General features: G+C 38.8%; 1 protein-coding gene across 7 annotated transcripts in view; it reads right to left on the bottom strand.

Moving 5' to 3' along the window:
• The window catches only part of Sytl2 (synaptotagmin like 2), a 120,898-nt gene that overhangs the window by 23,290 nt on the left and 81,345 nt on the right, over nt 1-16,263 (bottom strand). For 3 of the 7 annotated variants that reach the window (XM_045146337.1, XM_045146338.1, XM_045146339.1), the window contains 5 exons: nt 15,913-16,027; nt 12,676-13,479; nt 4,766-8,584; nt 3,078-3,179; nt 351-404 (listed from right to left, as the gene is read on the bottom strand). In XM_045146337.1, coding sequence (XP_045002272.1) covers nt 351-404; nt 3,078-3,179; nt 4,766-8,584; nt 12,676-13,479; nt 15,913-16,027 — 4,894 coding nt within the window. Of the gene's footprint in view, nt 1-350; nt 920-3,077; nt 3,180-4,765; nt 8,585-12,675; nt 13,480-15,912; nt 16,028-16,263 lie in introns of those variants that run through there. The other 4 variants (XM_004658279.3, XM_004658284.3, XM_004658281.3 and 1 more) reach the window with 2 other exon arrangements.

Here is a 16,263-nt window from a genome sequence, read left to right as displayed (position 1 = left end):
ATCAAACACAAGAGCAATTTAACCCAGGACCCCACTCTATTCTTTCAGCCTTCAACGAGTTCTGCAAGTCAGAGTAGCATAAATCATAGAAATACAATTTCCTATTTATAGAAACCCTTGTTTCCCTAGGGTCTCTAACTAGACCCTCACAGCAGTACTGCGAAAATAAGCCTTAAGCGTACAGACAGTATTAAATGTGAGTCAGAATGATTTTTATAACTTAGACTCTGAGTGCTACATGCTGGCAAGTGATGTTCTTCTATTTCTCCAACAGCTGCATCCTGCTGACTGCCCAAATCACCCCAGAACTTAATACATAGACAGACATGCAAACACATAAAGATATTTACCATCTTCAGCACTACGCACTAATTCTTCTGGCAGATTATCTACTTTTGCTTGATCTGTTCAGGAAAAATTAACAAATGGTTAATGTGGCTGTCCCTTGGAGAAAAAAGAACAATGAGATTGTCCCTGGAAGCTCCCGGAGTTGGAAGCAATTAGTCAAGATGCTGTGAGGGATGCAACCAAGATGTCTTCTCCCAAATACTTTCTCTTTAGATTAGCTACTTGAGTCAGTGTATTGGCGAGAGCTTCCATTTCAGCTCGACACAGCTCACATCAGCAAACTGCTGCACATTGACTCCCAAGGGTTAGAGGGTTAGCTCACAGCAAGCAACCGGCCAGCCGGCAGCAGAAGAAAGCACCGGGCTGCAGCAGTCTCTCTGTTCTTCTGCAGAGGGTAAGACGCTAGCCATGCTAACACCTTCCCAAATCTACGGTCATTAACAAATATTTGTGTGTGTGCATCATCGTTTGCATATGCCTCTGGGAGGCTTGCTTGGGAAGCCAACTGAAGAGATGTAACTGGGGACCAGCTGCTAAGTGGAATCTTGGCAGGCTAGTGTGAGAGTGGGTATCGGTATTTGGAAGAGCGCATGCAGGAATACCCGTCAGCTGAGGATGACTTTTTTTTTTTAACCCTCCACATTCCTGAGCACTTTAAAGCTGCAACATGGAAAAAACCTCATACTGCTCAGGCAAGATGATTACTACTAAATGGGGCAATTATTCCTGAAGTCTCCCCCCCCCCTTCAGGGCCCATTACTAATATAAGTAAAAACAATCCAACAAAGGACTGGATTTGCCGTCTCTGGAAGCATTCAGGCGGATGTGGGGGTTGGTCACCTGTTGAGAAGGTTTTATAGGGAATTTGGCATTGTAGGGAGGTTGGCGTGGGTGACCTTCAAGATCCTTTTCAACCTTGAAATTCTAAAATTCTTGGGAGGGTTAGGACTGCATTTATAAGTTGGAAATACTATTTTTAAAGCCTGGGAATCTCTGAATTTTATGAACTATCTGGTGAAGGAGCTTTTCCTTGTGTCTATTTAAACTGACTTAAAAAAAAATTCTTGGCCTCAGCCAGGCAATGGTAGTGTATGCCTTTAATCCCAGCATTTGGGAGGCAGAGGTAGGAGGATCACTGTGAGTTTGAGGCCAGCCTGAAACTACAGAGTGAACTCCAGATCAGCCTGGGCTAGAGTGAGACCCTATCTCAGACAAAACAAAACAAAATCTCAGTTGCAGAATCTAAAATTATTCTAAATCTGGCGATGGCAATTGGCAACCATTTGAGTTTGAGTTTGACAATGGTTAACTTTTACTGAACAAGTCTTCCCATGACTATCTGCAATCCCAGAGGCATATCATAGCTCCAAACTCAAAAGAACAAAACTCAGAGGTCATAGTTTCTACATCCACTTGTCAGACACATCAATTCTGATTCATTATGCTTTTTGCCAGTTCTCAAGAATGCCTCCGTCACTTAGAGAAGCACCCAGTAAAATCGTGTGCCTAGCATATGGCTTTGCACAGTGCTAAAATAAATACTTGAATAGAAGAGAAACATGAGAAAGTCCTTGAAGTCAGGGACTAATTTGACTCCATATCTTTCAAAATTTGTAAGCAGCATGGCCACTTCATAAATGTTAACTGTGGTGTATTGCCTGGTATGGTGCCATACATCTTTAATCCCAGAACTTGGGAGGCTGAGGTAAAAGGATCACTGTGAGTTCAAGGTCAGCCTGGGCTAGAGTGAGACCCTACCATGAAAATCCAAAATAAATAAATAAGTAAAAGTAAAAATTATTGGGTATCATAGCACACACCTTTAATCCCAGCGCTATGGAGGAAGAGATAGGATGATAGTTATGAGTTCAAGGATACCCTGAGCCTACATAGTGAATTCCAGGTCAGCCTGGGCTACAGCAAGACCCTACTCAAAAAAACTAAAAAAAAAAAAAAAAAAAAGTGAGGGCTGGAGAGATAGCTTAGCTGGAGAGATGGCTATGTGCTTGCCTTTGAAGCCTAAAGACCCCAGTTCAAGGCTCAATTCCCCAGGACCCACATTAGCCAGATGCACAAAGGGGCACATGCATCTGGAGTCTGTTTGCAGTGGCTGGCGGCCCTGGTGCACCCATTCTCTCTCTCTCTCCCTCTCTGCCTCTTTCTCTCTCTGTCTGTCACTCTCAAATAAATAAATAAAAATAAACAACAAAAAAAGTGAAAATAAGTTTGTGTTTTTTTTTTTTTGAATCTCAGTTATACTGTGTGATGTTGAGTAAGGTTTAGGTTTTCATTTTCCTCATTTATAAAAAGGGATAACAATTGATCTCTCAGGGGGTTTCTGGTGCTGTTTAAGTGAGATATATATAAAATTAGACAAGTTTCACATGCAATATTCAATAGATGTCAGCTACTGCTCTATTTCGCTAGCACTATTAGCTATCATAATCTGTAAAGACTCCCTAGACTTGTGCTCATATGTACTCAACATGGGAGGTTTTGGTGCCTAGAAATCCAGTTTTTAACTACACAAAGCTTATGTATTGTTTTAAAAGCAAAGTTCCAGACACGGAAGGACAAGCCTCGCTGGCATATACAGGGAAGGTCATTCTTGTCTGTTAACCTGTGTAGGGGCTTTGGTGCACGACAGCATGCGCTGAGGCCACAGAGGAGGAGGAAAGCACGTGTAAGCTCAGGCGAGGCATGAAGGGTGGGGCAGACTTTATTCTCACTTGATGAATCTGATGAAATGTCCTCTAGACTTTTGGAAGGCATTTTCCTAGCAGCACTCCTTTCCAAAGTTTTCAAAACAGGACTGGGTTCTCCTTCTGAACCTGTTACAAGACAAAACCGATGAATGCTGCACAATACAAAAGACAGAAACCACCTGTTACTAACCAAGAGTAGGTTGAAAAGAGAAATTATCTTATTACCCTTTGACTTGTATTTGCTCTAAGTACTTCACAAAAGAAAATAAAATCTGTCTACTATTAGCATATACTTTTAAAGTAATTTAGCTGGTCAAGAAATATTTACAAGCTTAAATCATACAGACACAAGATCACTGCTCAATACAAAAGTGCTCTACTCATTTACACTTTTATGTTAGGCTCAACATTTATCCTGCCAGACTCTGAATCTTCCCACTGAACAGCTTAGCTTACTGACTCATAATTTTTAAAATATCTTCCTGGAGTCTATGTAATTTAATACTATTTCTTAGCTAGATAGGCTAGTCAAAAAAAAAAAATAGATAGGCTAGTCAATTGCAAGCATGTTCGTTTACACAAATTAGGTTATAGTCACTATATTAAGTGCAAATTTACAAGTCTCCAGTGGGTCACTTTATCCTTTTAGTAACTCATGTGACAGCTCAGTAAGAGGATGATTCAACAAAGTTAACAAACAGGCTTATTTTTTTTTTCATGTTCAGTTTCAGAGAAAAATATTCCATTTCTTTCTTTCATTTTCTGTGTTCAAAGAGCTTAAACTTGACTAATTAGGATCACTTATGAATTATTTGGTCAGTATTCAAGAAGTGATACCATAGCCTCTTACAAAAAAAAAAAAAAGACTCATTCCTCTTAAGTTGGCCACTCAGCAAAGCATTGAGACTGTAGTCTATTAAACTACAAAGATAAGTTTTGGTAAAATACCTCAGCTTCACCATTTCAGCATTCGACTCAGGTAACTAATTTTTTCAACCTGCTCTGGGCATTCTCTGCTGAAATTTCCAAGAGTTTATTAGAACAGCCAACTGAGACAAACTATCTGTTTTATGGCTTGCTAAATCCAGAAGCCTTGGGTACATTCAGATGGACATGGTATTGGTTAGTATCTTTCACATTTTAGCTAAGGCTTGGCCAAAGACGCTGTAAGTTGTATCAGGTGATCTCATCTGACCAAAACCATAGGCAAGAAGGAAAAGATTCTGCAGATAATGGAAAGCAAGAGTAAGGGAATGATAACAAAAATAACCACAGAACAAAGTATCTGAGGGAAGCAAAGTTCCAATCTTTGTCCCTTAGGCACAGCCCACAACTGATAAAGCATTGATCTTGTGTCTTGAGTTTCTGCCCATTTGTGGTACTTTACTTTCAAGAAGAAAACTTCCTCCCATATTTTAAGGTGCTTTTTAGGCCCACAAAATTATTTTAAAAATATATTTGGACCTTTTAAAATTTTATAGATTAGTACAAAGTTGGGCTAGACTCTGAAATAGCCTTGTAGAAAAATCATTTCTATGTAGTTTATCTCAATACAGAAATGCTTTCCATTAACAACAGCTCAGAAAAAGTGAAATAATAAAAAGAACTTAGCACCTCCTGAGAGTCAAATCACTCCCAATATTTAAAAAGTCACCCTGTATATAAGCATCATATAAAGCAGACTCATGGATTAAAGTTTTCAAAACACTCACTGGAGGTATTTCTCCAGCTGTCTGCATTAGAAGCAGCGTTTCCATCCAAAAAGTCAGATTCAGAGGGAATGTCTATTCCTTGTCCATTGTCTTGTCTCTTATATAGTGTTGCTAGCATCAGTTCAACTTTGCTTATTTTTGTTGGGCTCTCTCTGTTTGCCAGGAGAGGACTGGGTTGCTGATTTCTGGACATACTCATTCTTTTAGGAACCTCTTCAAAGCTAAGCTCCTGAAAAGCCCCTGGACCCTCTGCATCATTACTTCCCCAGTTCTTGTCTTCTAGGGGTCTTATAGCACTAAGGGTCATTGTTAATGAGGTTTCAGGGACCTCAACTCCACTTGTATAACTTTGCACATCTACTGATGGCTCAGTCAGGGCTTCATCTCCTTCCAATAGTTTATGACGTGGGTTGATTTGAGATTGCAAACCTTTACTTTTAACCTTCATTTTAGAGGTTCCTGGTGCTTCCTCATAAGAATTGGGCTTTATCCCTGCCTCCTGTGAGGGCTCCTTCTCAGGAGTTTCTCCCACCATCAACAGCTGGAGCTGAAGAGGAGCTTCAGATATTTCTTTAAGGAGTTTCTCAAGCCCACTATCAAGAGCATTCTCAGTTACTGATGGGGCCTCAGTCTTTTCTACAGTTTCTCGTATTTCCTTAGGATGGAAGTCAGAAGCAGCTTGCTTGGGCATATCACAACTACCTACTACCTCTGATAGATAAAGAGCCCCTTTGTCCTTTTCATATATTCTGAGGGAGGTTTCAAGAGTTTCCTTCAGTAGATTTTCTAAGCCAGCCCTGAATTCAAGGCACTCTGATTTGGGCTGGATAATTTTTTCCCTCACAATTTCTGTCACTTCCTGAGGTAGGTCCTTGCTATTCTGAGCTACAGTGGGAACAGATGAACTAATGAGTTGTTCTGATAGAGATACTAGAGAAGATAGATTAGGGCCAACTTCACGAGCTTTATCAGGAACTCCATGAACGGGATCAAAGTCCTTCCGGTCTGGAACAGTGTTCATGGTGGTCCTCTGCATCATGATGTCCAGAGGGTTTGGAGGACTACCACCTACTTGTCCTCCTTCAGGAAATTCTGCTTTCCCTTCTCCAGGCATGCATTCCCTGGAGCAAGCTTCTCTAAGTAACCCCTGCAATGCAGCTGTTATGTCATTCAGTGCAGGTTTGGTTGGAAGAACAACTTTCTCTATAGTCTCTGAAATTTCCCTGTGAGAAGTCAATGCCCTATCTTGGGGACCAAGATGAACATCCCAACCAAAAGACGTATGTGATGGATAGTTGGCCACTTCCCCCAAAGAACCCTCTCTGTGAAAATGAACAGTCTTGGGCCCTTCTTGAGCCAGCTGAAGCATGTTTTCTGTGTTGAGTTGGCACTCACTTCCTTCAGCTTTCTGGGAGACAGCGCTACTTCCCAAAGCTTCACGTCCCTCTGGAAAAGGAGCTATCAACTCTCTCTGGTCTGCTGAACTGCTGTGATGCTTTTTTATTCTCCTCTCAAAAATTCCAACATCTTCAGATTGGGAAATGGTTCTTGTGACAGGTTCCAATGTGGTTTGCAAGGGAGAAGGTGAGGTTCTAGTTTTTTCCTTCACAAGGTTGTCCAAACTAGCAACCAAAGTGTTCTGTTCAACCTCTGGAAGTACCATGTCGTCGACACACTCATCAGAGCTCTGCTTTGGTGTTACAGCACCTTCCTCACTATCAGCAAAATCCTTGGGAGACCATGCCTTGTTTTCAGAACCATCTATCTGGATTATTTGTCCTCCATGAGATGGATGGATCGCTGCTGTGGAGGCTTCCGAAAGCAGCTTCTGCAAGCGGTCATTCAAAGCATCTTTGTGGTCTTTAAACAAAGCATTTGTTTGCACTATGGATTCTTGAATCTCTTGAGCTAAGTAATCCTTTTTCTTAATCACTGGAGCAACAAACCATTCCATAGTTTTTTCCATACTTTCTATTGAAGGGTTTTTTCCTACCAACTGATAAGTGAATGTTCTGGGTGGTTTTTGAGGAGATGTGGTTTCATCTGGTAGCACTTGTGATGTGTACTTTGGATTTAATCTCTCCTTTTCCTCCTTCACCATAATGTTTTCCTGGCTTAAATGTGTCTTTCTTTCAGGGGGATTTTTTCCTGATACTTTAAGGTCATTGAATTCCTTGGATTTCTGACTACTAAAAGGCACAGATTTTTCTTGGTTTACTCTAGTATTTTCATAATTATCTTTATTGTTTGGGTTAGCTCCTAAGTTCCAAAACTTTCTCAAGTTCTCAAAGTGAGAGTGATTATAGGCTTGTTCTACATTTGGTTCATCTATGCCTTCTTTCAGGGACAAAATTTTAAAGTTAGCATTTGATTCGTCAATTACAAATCTGTCTTTCTCCAAAGAAGGATGCATTTCATTCCCATTATTTGAAGGGCATTTCAGGACTGGCAAAGAGCTGTCTCTTCTAGAATGCAAACTGCCTTCCATTGGCAATCTCTTTCTGTGTTCGTTCATTGTATTCTGAAACAACGATGGTTCATCTGATTGGTCAGCTGAAGGATAGTTTTTGGATGGACCTGATAGTGGAGTCATGACCTTTTCAGGTTTATTTGAGGAATAAAAGCTGGAGGGGTGGGGTGCTTGGTCATCCTCATCAAGGATTACTCGTTTGGCGATGACTTGACTACATTCATTCTGGCCTGAAGATAAATTGTCCATGGACATGACCTGTGATTTCACAGGCTGGTGGATGTTAGTGGGAAATTGTTCCTGGCTGCGCAAAGATGTGTGTGCTTTTTCAGTTAATTTTGCGCCAGCTTTTTCTCCCTCCCAAAAGGATATTCTTTCACTCACTCTTTTGTATCTTTCTCTCCGCACTTGGGTCTTGGGAATCTCACCAACTTCTTGCTGTAGTTGGACTTTGGGCTTCTTCCTGGGAGAGCCACTGTTGGCAACCTTGAGAGGCATGTCATTATTCTCTGTCTCTACAGAAGCTCTCAGACCAGAGGTGTTTTCTTTCTTGCTCTTTCTCTCAGTTTTCACTTGGTTTATCAAATTTGGTTCTTGAACAATTGTTGAAGAGTCAAATTTTGCTTGTGAGTTTCCTTCATTTTTTTCAGATTCAGGAAGTTTGGGTTCTTTATTCAAGCTTCCAGTAGGCTTAGTATTGCATGGAACATGGTTTTTTGCATCAACACTGAAGGTGTTGTCATCATTTGGGGAAGGTGACCCACTTCCTACTCCTTTGCACTTTGAAGTTTGGCTATAGTCCATATTTTTACTCCCTTGACTTTGGGTCCTGTGGCTTCTGCATGGCTGCAATATATCTGGACCTTCCTTTGGGATGCCTTGTTGGGACCAGTTCATAGAGTTAGATTTGATATTGACATCATTATCTTGACAAGTTTCAGAAGTCAGCATCTCTCTCTGTGCCTGGAATGTCGAATCATATCTCACAGGTTTCAAATTCACTTTGGTAGATGGTACAGCCTTTGAGCCATCTTCTTTTAGGCAAGTGTGATCTGTCACTATGGCAATAGTAGCTTGTGATGCTGAGTTTGATTTTGGTCTGAGATCTGTTTCTTGGAGAGGTTGGAGGGATGGATTACTGTCCTCTGAATGAGAACTTCGGTTAAACCAGTCTAGGACTTTAGATATGGAATCATCAGTTGTCTTCCTTATCTCAGTGGAACATGGACCAGAACAAGAGGATATTTCAGCATTTAAAGCCGTGAGAAGGGGCTTACCTTGCTGATGGTGTCTAACATTGTGATCTGGTATCTGAGATGGCTCAGGCTCAACACAATAGGACAGTTCATCTGCAACACAGAAATGCTTTTCTAAATAATAAAAAAAAGAATGCTCAAAGAAACATCTTTAATTTTTCTAGAAATGGCACTTTTTATTTGCACTTTCTACAGTACTAGCTGTTTATGCCATGCCTTTCAGGTATCCTAATTAAGGTACTATGTCAATAGTACCCCATAATAGTAAAGGACAACAAAGAAATACCCCTAGAAGAAGTATGAAGATATAATTAGAATATTTCTTTGATTCATGGGCTTATATTTTTTAACCATGAATTTTATATTCATTCCATGTTATATTCAAATCATATACGTGTGTGTACATACATATATATGTATATGTATTGATATATATGTATGCATACACACACACATATATAGAAAGAGAGAGAGAGAGTTTTATTGAGGTAAGGTCTCACTCTAGCTCAGGCTGACCTTGAATTTACTATGTAGTCTCAGGCTGGCCTCAAACTCACAGTGATCCTCCTACCTTGATCCTCTCTAGTGCTAGATTAAAGACTTGGGCCACCATGCCAGGCCCATGTTATATTTTAAGTATTAATGTCTCCTACTTTCCAGCCTTTGCATAGCACTGACTGACACTCCAGAAAGTGCACCATGTTGGCTTGGCTTCCCTCATTCCTGTCATAAACCCTATCGGGGGCTTGTGGGACTTGTGCCCAAACTTGATGAGCACAAACTTAAATGATTTCAGGAGTTAGAAAAACAACTTTCAAGTAAGGCTACACAATGAATTTCTGCTAGAACAACTGGGTGAACAAATGAGAACATTTGCATTCCTGGGCCTTATTCCTGATGGATTGAACCAGGACTTTTCAAGATAGGCCCCAAGAATCTTGACAAACAGCTACTCGAAGTTTACACACTGAATTTTGAGGACCCTCACTGGAACAGGTTCCTTAACTATGCCCCATTTTCTTTCTACCATTTGTAAGTTAGAAGTTATTTCTGTGAGATAAATAAACTGAAATTGTCGGAGAATGTGATCCCTACCTGTTCCCTGATGTCAGCCAATCAGTGACTAGGAGACTGAAGAAGGATGTCTGCATTCTTTCCAAACCCAGAGTCCTGTCTGAGCCTCAGTCACAAAGCTCAGAGCACACTTGACTCCAGGAACACAGCCATTTTATAATGGCTCAACAGGCATTTAATTAAGACAGTAAAATTCAAATACTTTAGTATTTATTTTCTTTAAAATGATAAATTATGCAGTACATGTACAAGGATGTTCCTAACATTTGGGTGAACTAATTTTTTTAAATAAGCCACATTTCAGATGCAATTAGCCCATGTCTGTTAATAAAATTCTACCTTTAATTAAAATCATCAGCTTTGGCTAAATGTAAAAACAAGAGGTCTTTGTGGAACATTGTAGATATTGGATTCTTACTTAAGTACATATTATATCATATATACACATGACCCTAAAGTTCAGGAATCATGTGTCTGCTTACAGACTATTTAATAATAAGGCAAAATATGCCTTATGTGTGATATGCTATGAGTGAAAAAGAAAACTTGGTATATAAATAGGATGAGTTATATTCACTTATAATTTTTTGGAAGGCTGTACAACTAAATGTTAGCAATAGTTAATCTTAGATAACATCTCAGATAAAATTTTTAAAACTTCTATGTGTATTTACCCTTAAATATTTTACAGCAAAGTTATTACTTTAGCTTCTATGCTATGTAATGTTTTCTTATTGCTGAGTATTCTTTTATTTTGCTTTTTGTCAGTATGACAATAAATATGATACTCCAGGTCAGCCTGGACCAGAGTGAGACCCTACCTCGAAAAACCAAAAAAAAAATAAATAATAATAATAAATAAATAAATAAATATGATACTGATTACATTGAAGCTTATAACTAAAGCCATTATGATTCACAGAGTGAGAGTTTATCTTTTATGGTCCTAATTTTCTTTTTATGTTCAAGTATCTATCTATCTATCTATCTATCTATCTATCTATCTATACATATATATATATATGTACATATATATAATTTTAGCAATTCAGAAAGGAAAAAGCAGAGAATGAGTGAATAAGCATAACTGTGTTTATAAGCATTCCTCAAGACCTGATGAGCTCTATCTGCCAATCAAAATGGCCTAAGTTGATAATGTTTTTCTCCAAAATATAGTGGTAAATTGGGATTTAAGAATTAGACAGAACAAATAAGGAAATACAAAATTACAATGATAGTGTTTGAAAAAGAAAGTGCACTTTCAAAACCAGCAAAAGCTTACTTACCATTCTTTTATATAGATTATAACAGAGGGAAACATTTACAATGAATCTGTTCCATCCATTGAGGTAAGCACATATAATTATGTTTGGCCAATCATTATTAATTTGCTTTAATTTAAAAAGGAACTCCTGGGGCTTGGGAGATGGCTCACTGGGTAAAGTACTTTGCCACATAGGCATGAAGACCTGAGTTCAGATTCCTAGCATCACTGCAAAAGATGCATATGGTGGTTCATACCTGTAATCCCAACACTGAGGAGGCAGAACAGAGAATTGCTGGGACTCACAAACTAGCTAGTCTAGTCAAATCAGTGAGCTCTATGCTCAGCTCGAGACCCTGTCTCAAAGAATGAGGCAGAAAGCTATACAGAAAGACACCCAATGTTGACTCCTGGCCTACACACACACATACACCATACACACACAAAAAAAGAACTATTATGTTCAAATGATTTCAAATGTCCAAGGAGGAAGTAGAGTCATGTCTTTTTAAGTGGCTTGATCTGAACATGTATGAAAGTGGAGATATGAAGAAAAGGGCTCAGGGTTAAACTAATACTGACTAAAAAGAAAAGAAAGGCCAGGCATGGTGACACACACCTGTAATATCAGCACTTAGGAGGCAGAAGTAAGAGGATTTCCATGAGTTCAAGGCCAGCTTAGGACTACAGAGTGAGTTACAAGTCAGCCTGGGCTACAGTGAGACCCTATCTCAAAAAAAAAAAAAAAAAAAAGGTAGAAACTTCATTGTTACTATTATATATTTTGGTGATTTACAAAATTATTGTAGGATTGGATGTAGATATACTGAAGATGAGAAAAAGCACATATGAGTTCCCTTTATTGTGTTTTGTTTTTCACTTTTTTCTTTTTTTCGAGGTAGGGTCTCACTTTGGCCCAGGCTGATCTGGAATTCACTATGTAGTCTCAGGGTGGCCTCGAACTCAAGGCTATCCTCCTACCTTTGCCCCCCAAGTGCTGGGATTAAAGGTGTGTACCACCATACCCAGCCTCTTATTGTGTTTTTCTTTTTTAAATATAAGAACGAGGGGCTAGAGAGGTGGTTCAGCAGTTAAAAGCACTTGTTAGCAAAGCCTGATGGCCTGGGCTTGATTCCCCAGTATCCATGTAAAACCAGATGCACAAGGTGGCACATGCACCTGGAGTTTATTTGCAGTGGCAAGAGGCCTTGGAGTGGCCCTATTCATTCATATGTATGTGTGTATGTGTATATATATATATATGTATATGTATATGTATATGTATATGTATATGTATATGTATATGTATATGTATATATATATACACACACATGTGTGTATATATATATGTGTATGTATGTGTATGTGTGTATATATATATATATATATATATATATATATATATATATATATATATACATACATATATATATATATTGCAATTCTATAGGCATGAGAGGGTGGTTTGAGGCACCCAATCAATATGTAAAGTCTAGTTTTTCATCCTTACATTAGGTGAGTAATAATAGATTAACTATTCAAAGGTATAAGCATTTATATATACACTTCAATAACTTCAAAACAGTGTCATTTGTTTAATTGATATGGTTTCATTTTTAGGGTCAAATATAAAAGAGGTTATGTTAAATATAAACTAGAAACTGTTCTGTCCTACTTCTTTTTGTAATACTGATGATTAAAGAAAGCCTACAAATCCATGTCCAGCAGTGTCTGTCTGAATTCTAGCTGGAACGCTTAGTAGGCAAAATTGTTCTTCTACAAGAATGACTGGCCTGGTCATTTTAATCCCAAATGAGGTTTTTATAACCTGTAGTACAATTCTTACCAGCGGAGATTTTGGACAATTCTGATTCAGGCCTTGTTAATTCTGATGGTTTATCTTGGTGTTCATCAATGGTGGATAAATTCTCAACAAGCTGGTGGTGTGCAGTTAGCACTTCAGTGGGAGAATGGAGCCCAGTACTGTGAACAAAACCAGAAGTCCCTGGCTGATGTGTTTTATTTTCGGATATACTTGGGCTTGATGCTGGTGGATGAAAAGACGAAGGTTTTCTGTGAGAGGGCTTTGGGTCATCCCCACACTCATCTATACCCCCTAAGTCTTCTGTTCTGTTTTTCAACTTGTCAGATTCTAAAACCTGGAATTCTCCCACTTCCCGGCCATGGCTAAGCCCAGGACTTGGTGGAAGTTCGTCCTTCATGGCAGAGAACCTCACATGCTTTAGTGGCTCCAGGGAGTTTAAGGAAGAGTCATCTTTGAAAGAATGTTCCTTTTCGGAAATTCTCTCAGGGATGGTTAGGCCTGGAGGCACACTTTTGCTTTTGGGTTCAAAACTGTAATTTAAGCGGAGCGTTTCTGAGTCTGTGCTACTGGAACTGGAGTTGCGCTTCAGGATCCCCCTTGGAGGCCCCCTGGCACTCAGGGAGTCCGTCCTTTGTCTAGGAAAAGACTGGCTATCGTCTTGCTTTCCACCATTTGATTTGTAGATCAATTTTCTGGCTTTGGGAATTGGAGCTTTGATTTGGGTCCCATCCGCAGGCTTTGTTGGCCCAAGCTTTGTGAAATTCTCTAGCTTTGGGCTTAAACTATCTGGGTTAGATGCTTTTGCTTCTGATCCTGGTAATTCACCTGAAATTAAAACATATTGGGTGATATATCAAATGGTGAACAATTATGCAATTTAAAGTCATTATACACTTAGTCCATGTTCAATAAAATATATGCTCTCTCTCAAATAAGTAGAAATAAATAAGAGAGGGCTGAAGAGATTGCTTAGTGGTTAAGGTGCTTGCCTACAAAGCTAAAACGGACCCAGGTTCAATTCCCCAAGACTCATGTAAGTCAGATGTATGAGGAGGGGCATGTGTCTGGAGTTCATTTGCAGTGGCTGGAGGCCTGGCAAAACCATTCTTTCCCTCTCTCTAATAAATAAATTTTTTAAAGTAGGAAAATATTAAAGACAATAACTAAGAAGCATAAGTGTAGATCTAGTGTGGAAAACTCTTAAAAATTTATGCACTGATGCCTAGAAAAATTTTAAAGTAAAGTAATAAAATTACTTAGTGTGACACTATAGTGGTGAATACATGTCATTTTGCCTCTGTTCAAAGCCATGGCATGACCCTTGATGTCAACAAACAGCTGTGGAAGATAAATATGTCTCAAAGAAGCCCAGGAGTTTTAGCAAACATACTACTCTGGCAGCATGTTCCAATTATGGGGTTGGGGAGGCTCTGCATTTGTGGAGATAGGGTGACTATGGGCAATGTATATATCTTCTGCTCAATATTGCTGTGAATCAACTACTCTAAAATATAAATTGTTTAAAAAAAACAATGTGTAAATGTCATTACAGTGCATATAGACTTCACATTTAAGACTACTGTGAGTCAGGAAATAATTCCAAGAATTAAAAAGTGGGATTGAATGAAATTAAAAAGCTTCTGTACAGCAATGGAAATAAACATTAGAGTGAAGACACAGACTATAGACTGGGAGAAAGTCTTTGACAACTATATAACAATGTGACTATATATTTGTGTGTGTGTGTGTGTGTGTGTGTGTATGTGTATATATATATATATATATATATATATATATATGTATGTATTCCTTCCAACAATGTGTTACTATCTAAAATTTATAAGGAACTCCAAAAATTAAACACTGAAAGATCACCTAATTAATGAACAGGAAAATTAACTGAACACAGAGATAAAAGAAGAAATGTAACACATATTTGAAAACACATATTTGAAAAAACACATATTTGAAAAAAAAATGTTCAACATCTTTCAATATCTTTTTTTTTTTTTTTGAGGCAGGGTCTCACTCTTGCCCCGGCTGGCCTAGAACTCATAGGGATCCCACTACCTCAGCCTCCCAAGTACTGGGACTAAAGGTGTGTACCACCACCCTTGACTTCAACATCTTTCACATCAAGAAAGCACAAATTAACATTGATATTTCATCTCACATACATGGAACATCTGTTGTAGAAAAAAGCAACAACAACAAATGCTGGTGAGGATAGGTATGAGGGAAGTGAGTATACACTGCTGGTGGTAATGCTAACTGGGGCAGAAGCTACTGTGGAAATCAGTATAGAGAGAGGCTCCTCAAAAATGTAAAACTATCGGGAGGCAGAGGTAGGTGGATCGCTGTGAGTTCAAGGCCACCCTGAGACTGCATAGTGAGTTCCAGGTCAGCCTAGACTAAAGTGAGACCCTACCTCAAAAAACGAAAAACAAAACCAAAAAGTTTAAACAAAAAACTAACATGATCCAATTTCCTATGAAATATTTATACTCCCCTAGCTACACTGTTCAACTGTTTCTGCTCCTTGACTAAGTACAGTAGAATCTTCATGTAAAAACAATACAATTCCATAAGTGGCAGACATAGATCAATGAAGCCAGAAATGATCAAATGCTCCTGGGCAGCTAGACTGATAATTATAGAAGATCATAACATTGCCAAGTGATCTTTTCTTCTTGGGGCAAACTTTAAAAATTTTTTTAAATTATTTATTTATTTGGGTTTTTCAAGGTAGGGTCTCACTCTGGCTCAGGCTGACCTGGAATTAACTATACAGTCTCAGGGTGGCCTCGAACTCATGGCGATCCTCCTACCTCTGCCTCCCAAGTACTGGGATTAAAGGCAAACACCACCACACCTGGCTTCAATCTCTTTTAAGTAGATAACTGTGTCAGCACATGGAAGGCATCCAAACAATACTATATTATACGAAAGACTAAATGCCTTTGGTTAAAAAAAAAAAAAAGCAAAAATTCCCAATTCTCCCAATTCACTCAATGAGGGAACATAAGGCACAGAGGTCACAGTACAAGTGACCGCCCTAAGGCTGGAATGCACAAATACCCAGTTCCTAAAATTCCTGTTTCCTCCAGGAGAAACCAATAAGCAGAGAGCAGAATAAGAACATCATCAGTAGTTCTCACTTTCTCTGGGAAGTTATTTTAGTGAAAAAAACTCAGAGAATTTTCCCCAGACCTCAGATAATGGAGATAAAAATATCTAGTCCATAAAAATAATATTTACCCTGTTTTGAAATCTGAAATAAACCAGCTCTTCCATCTTTTGACTGCTCATTTTTGGTTTGTTGCAATAAATGATCCTCTGGCAACTTGGAGCTATTAAATGGATTCTTTCTTTGCTGGGGAGAAATATTGTTTGTTAAACTTAGTTTAAATGTCATAACAATAAGTCAGTGTTAGCAAATGCTTACCATCTCCCAGATTTGATAGTTTTGCCCAGTCCATTCTACTATCTGATATGTTTGGGTGGGGGACTTTTTAATCTGATTAGCATAAAATTACCACACATCATACCAACAATTAAAAATTGTATGAAGTCTACTCATTGCCAGAACACTTTTATGTTCACTCAGAA

This window comes from Jaculus jaculus, chromosome 3 (assembly GCF_020740685.1).
Source record: "Jaculus jaculus isolate mJacJac1 chromosome 3, mJacJac1.mat.Y.cur, whole genome shotgun sequence".
Lineage (NCBI taxonomy): Eukaryota > Metazoa > Chordata > Mammalia > Rodentia > Dipodidae > Jaculus > Jaculus jaculus.
The sequence above is the reverse complement of the archived record's forward strand: the minus strand, read 5'-3'. Positions and strand labels throughout refer to the sequence as shown.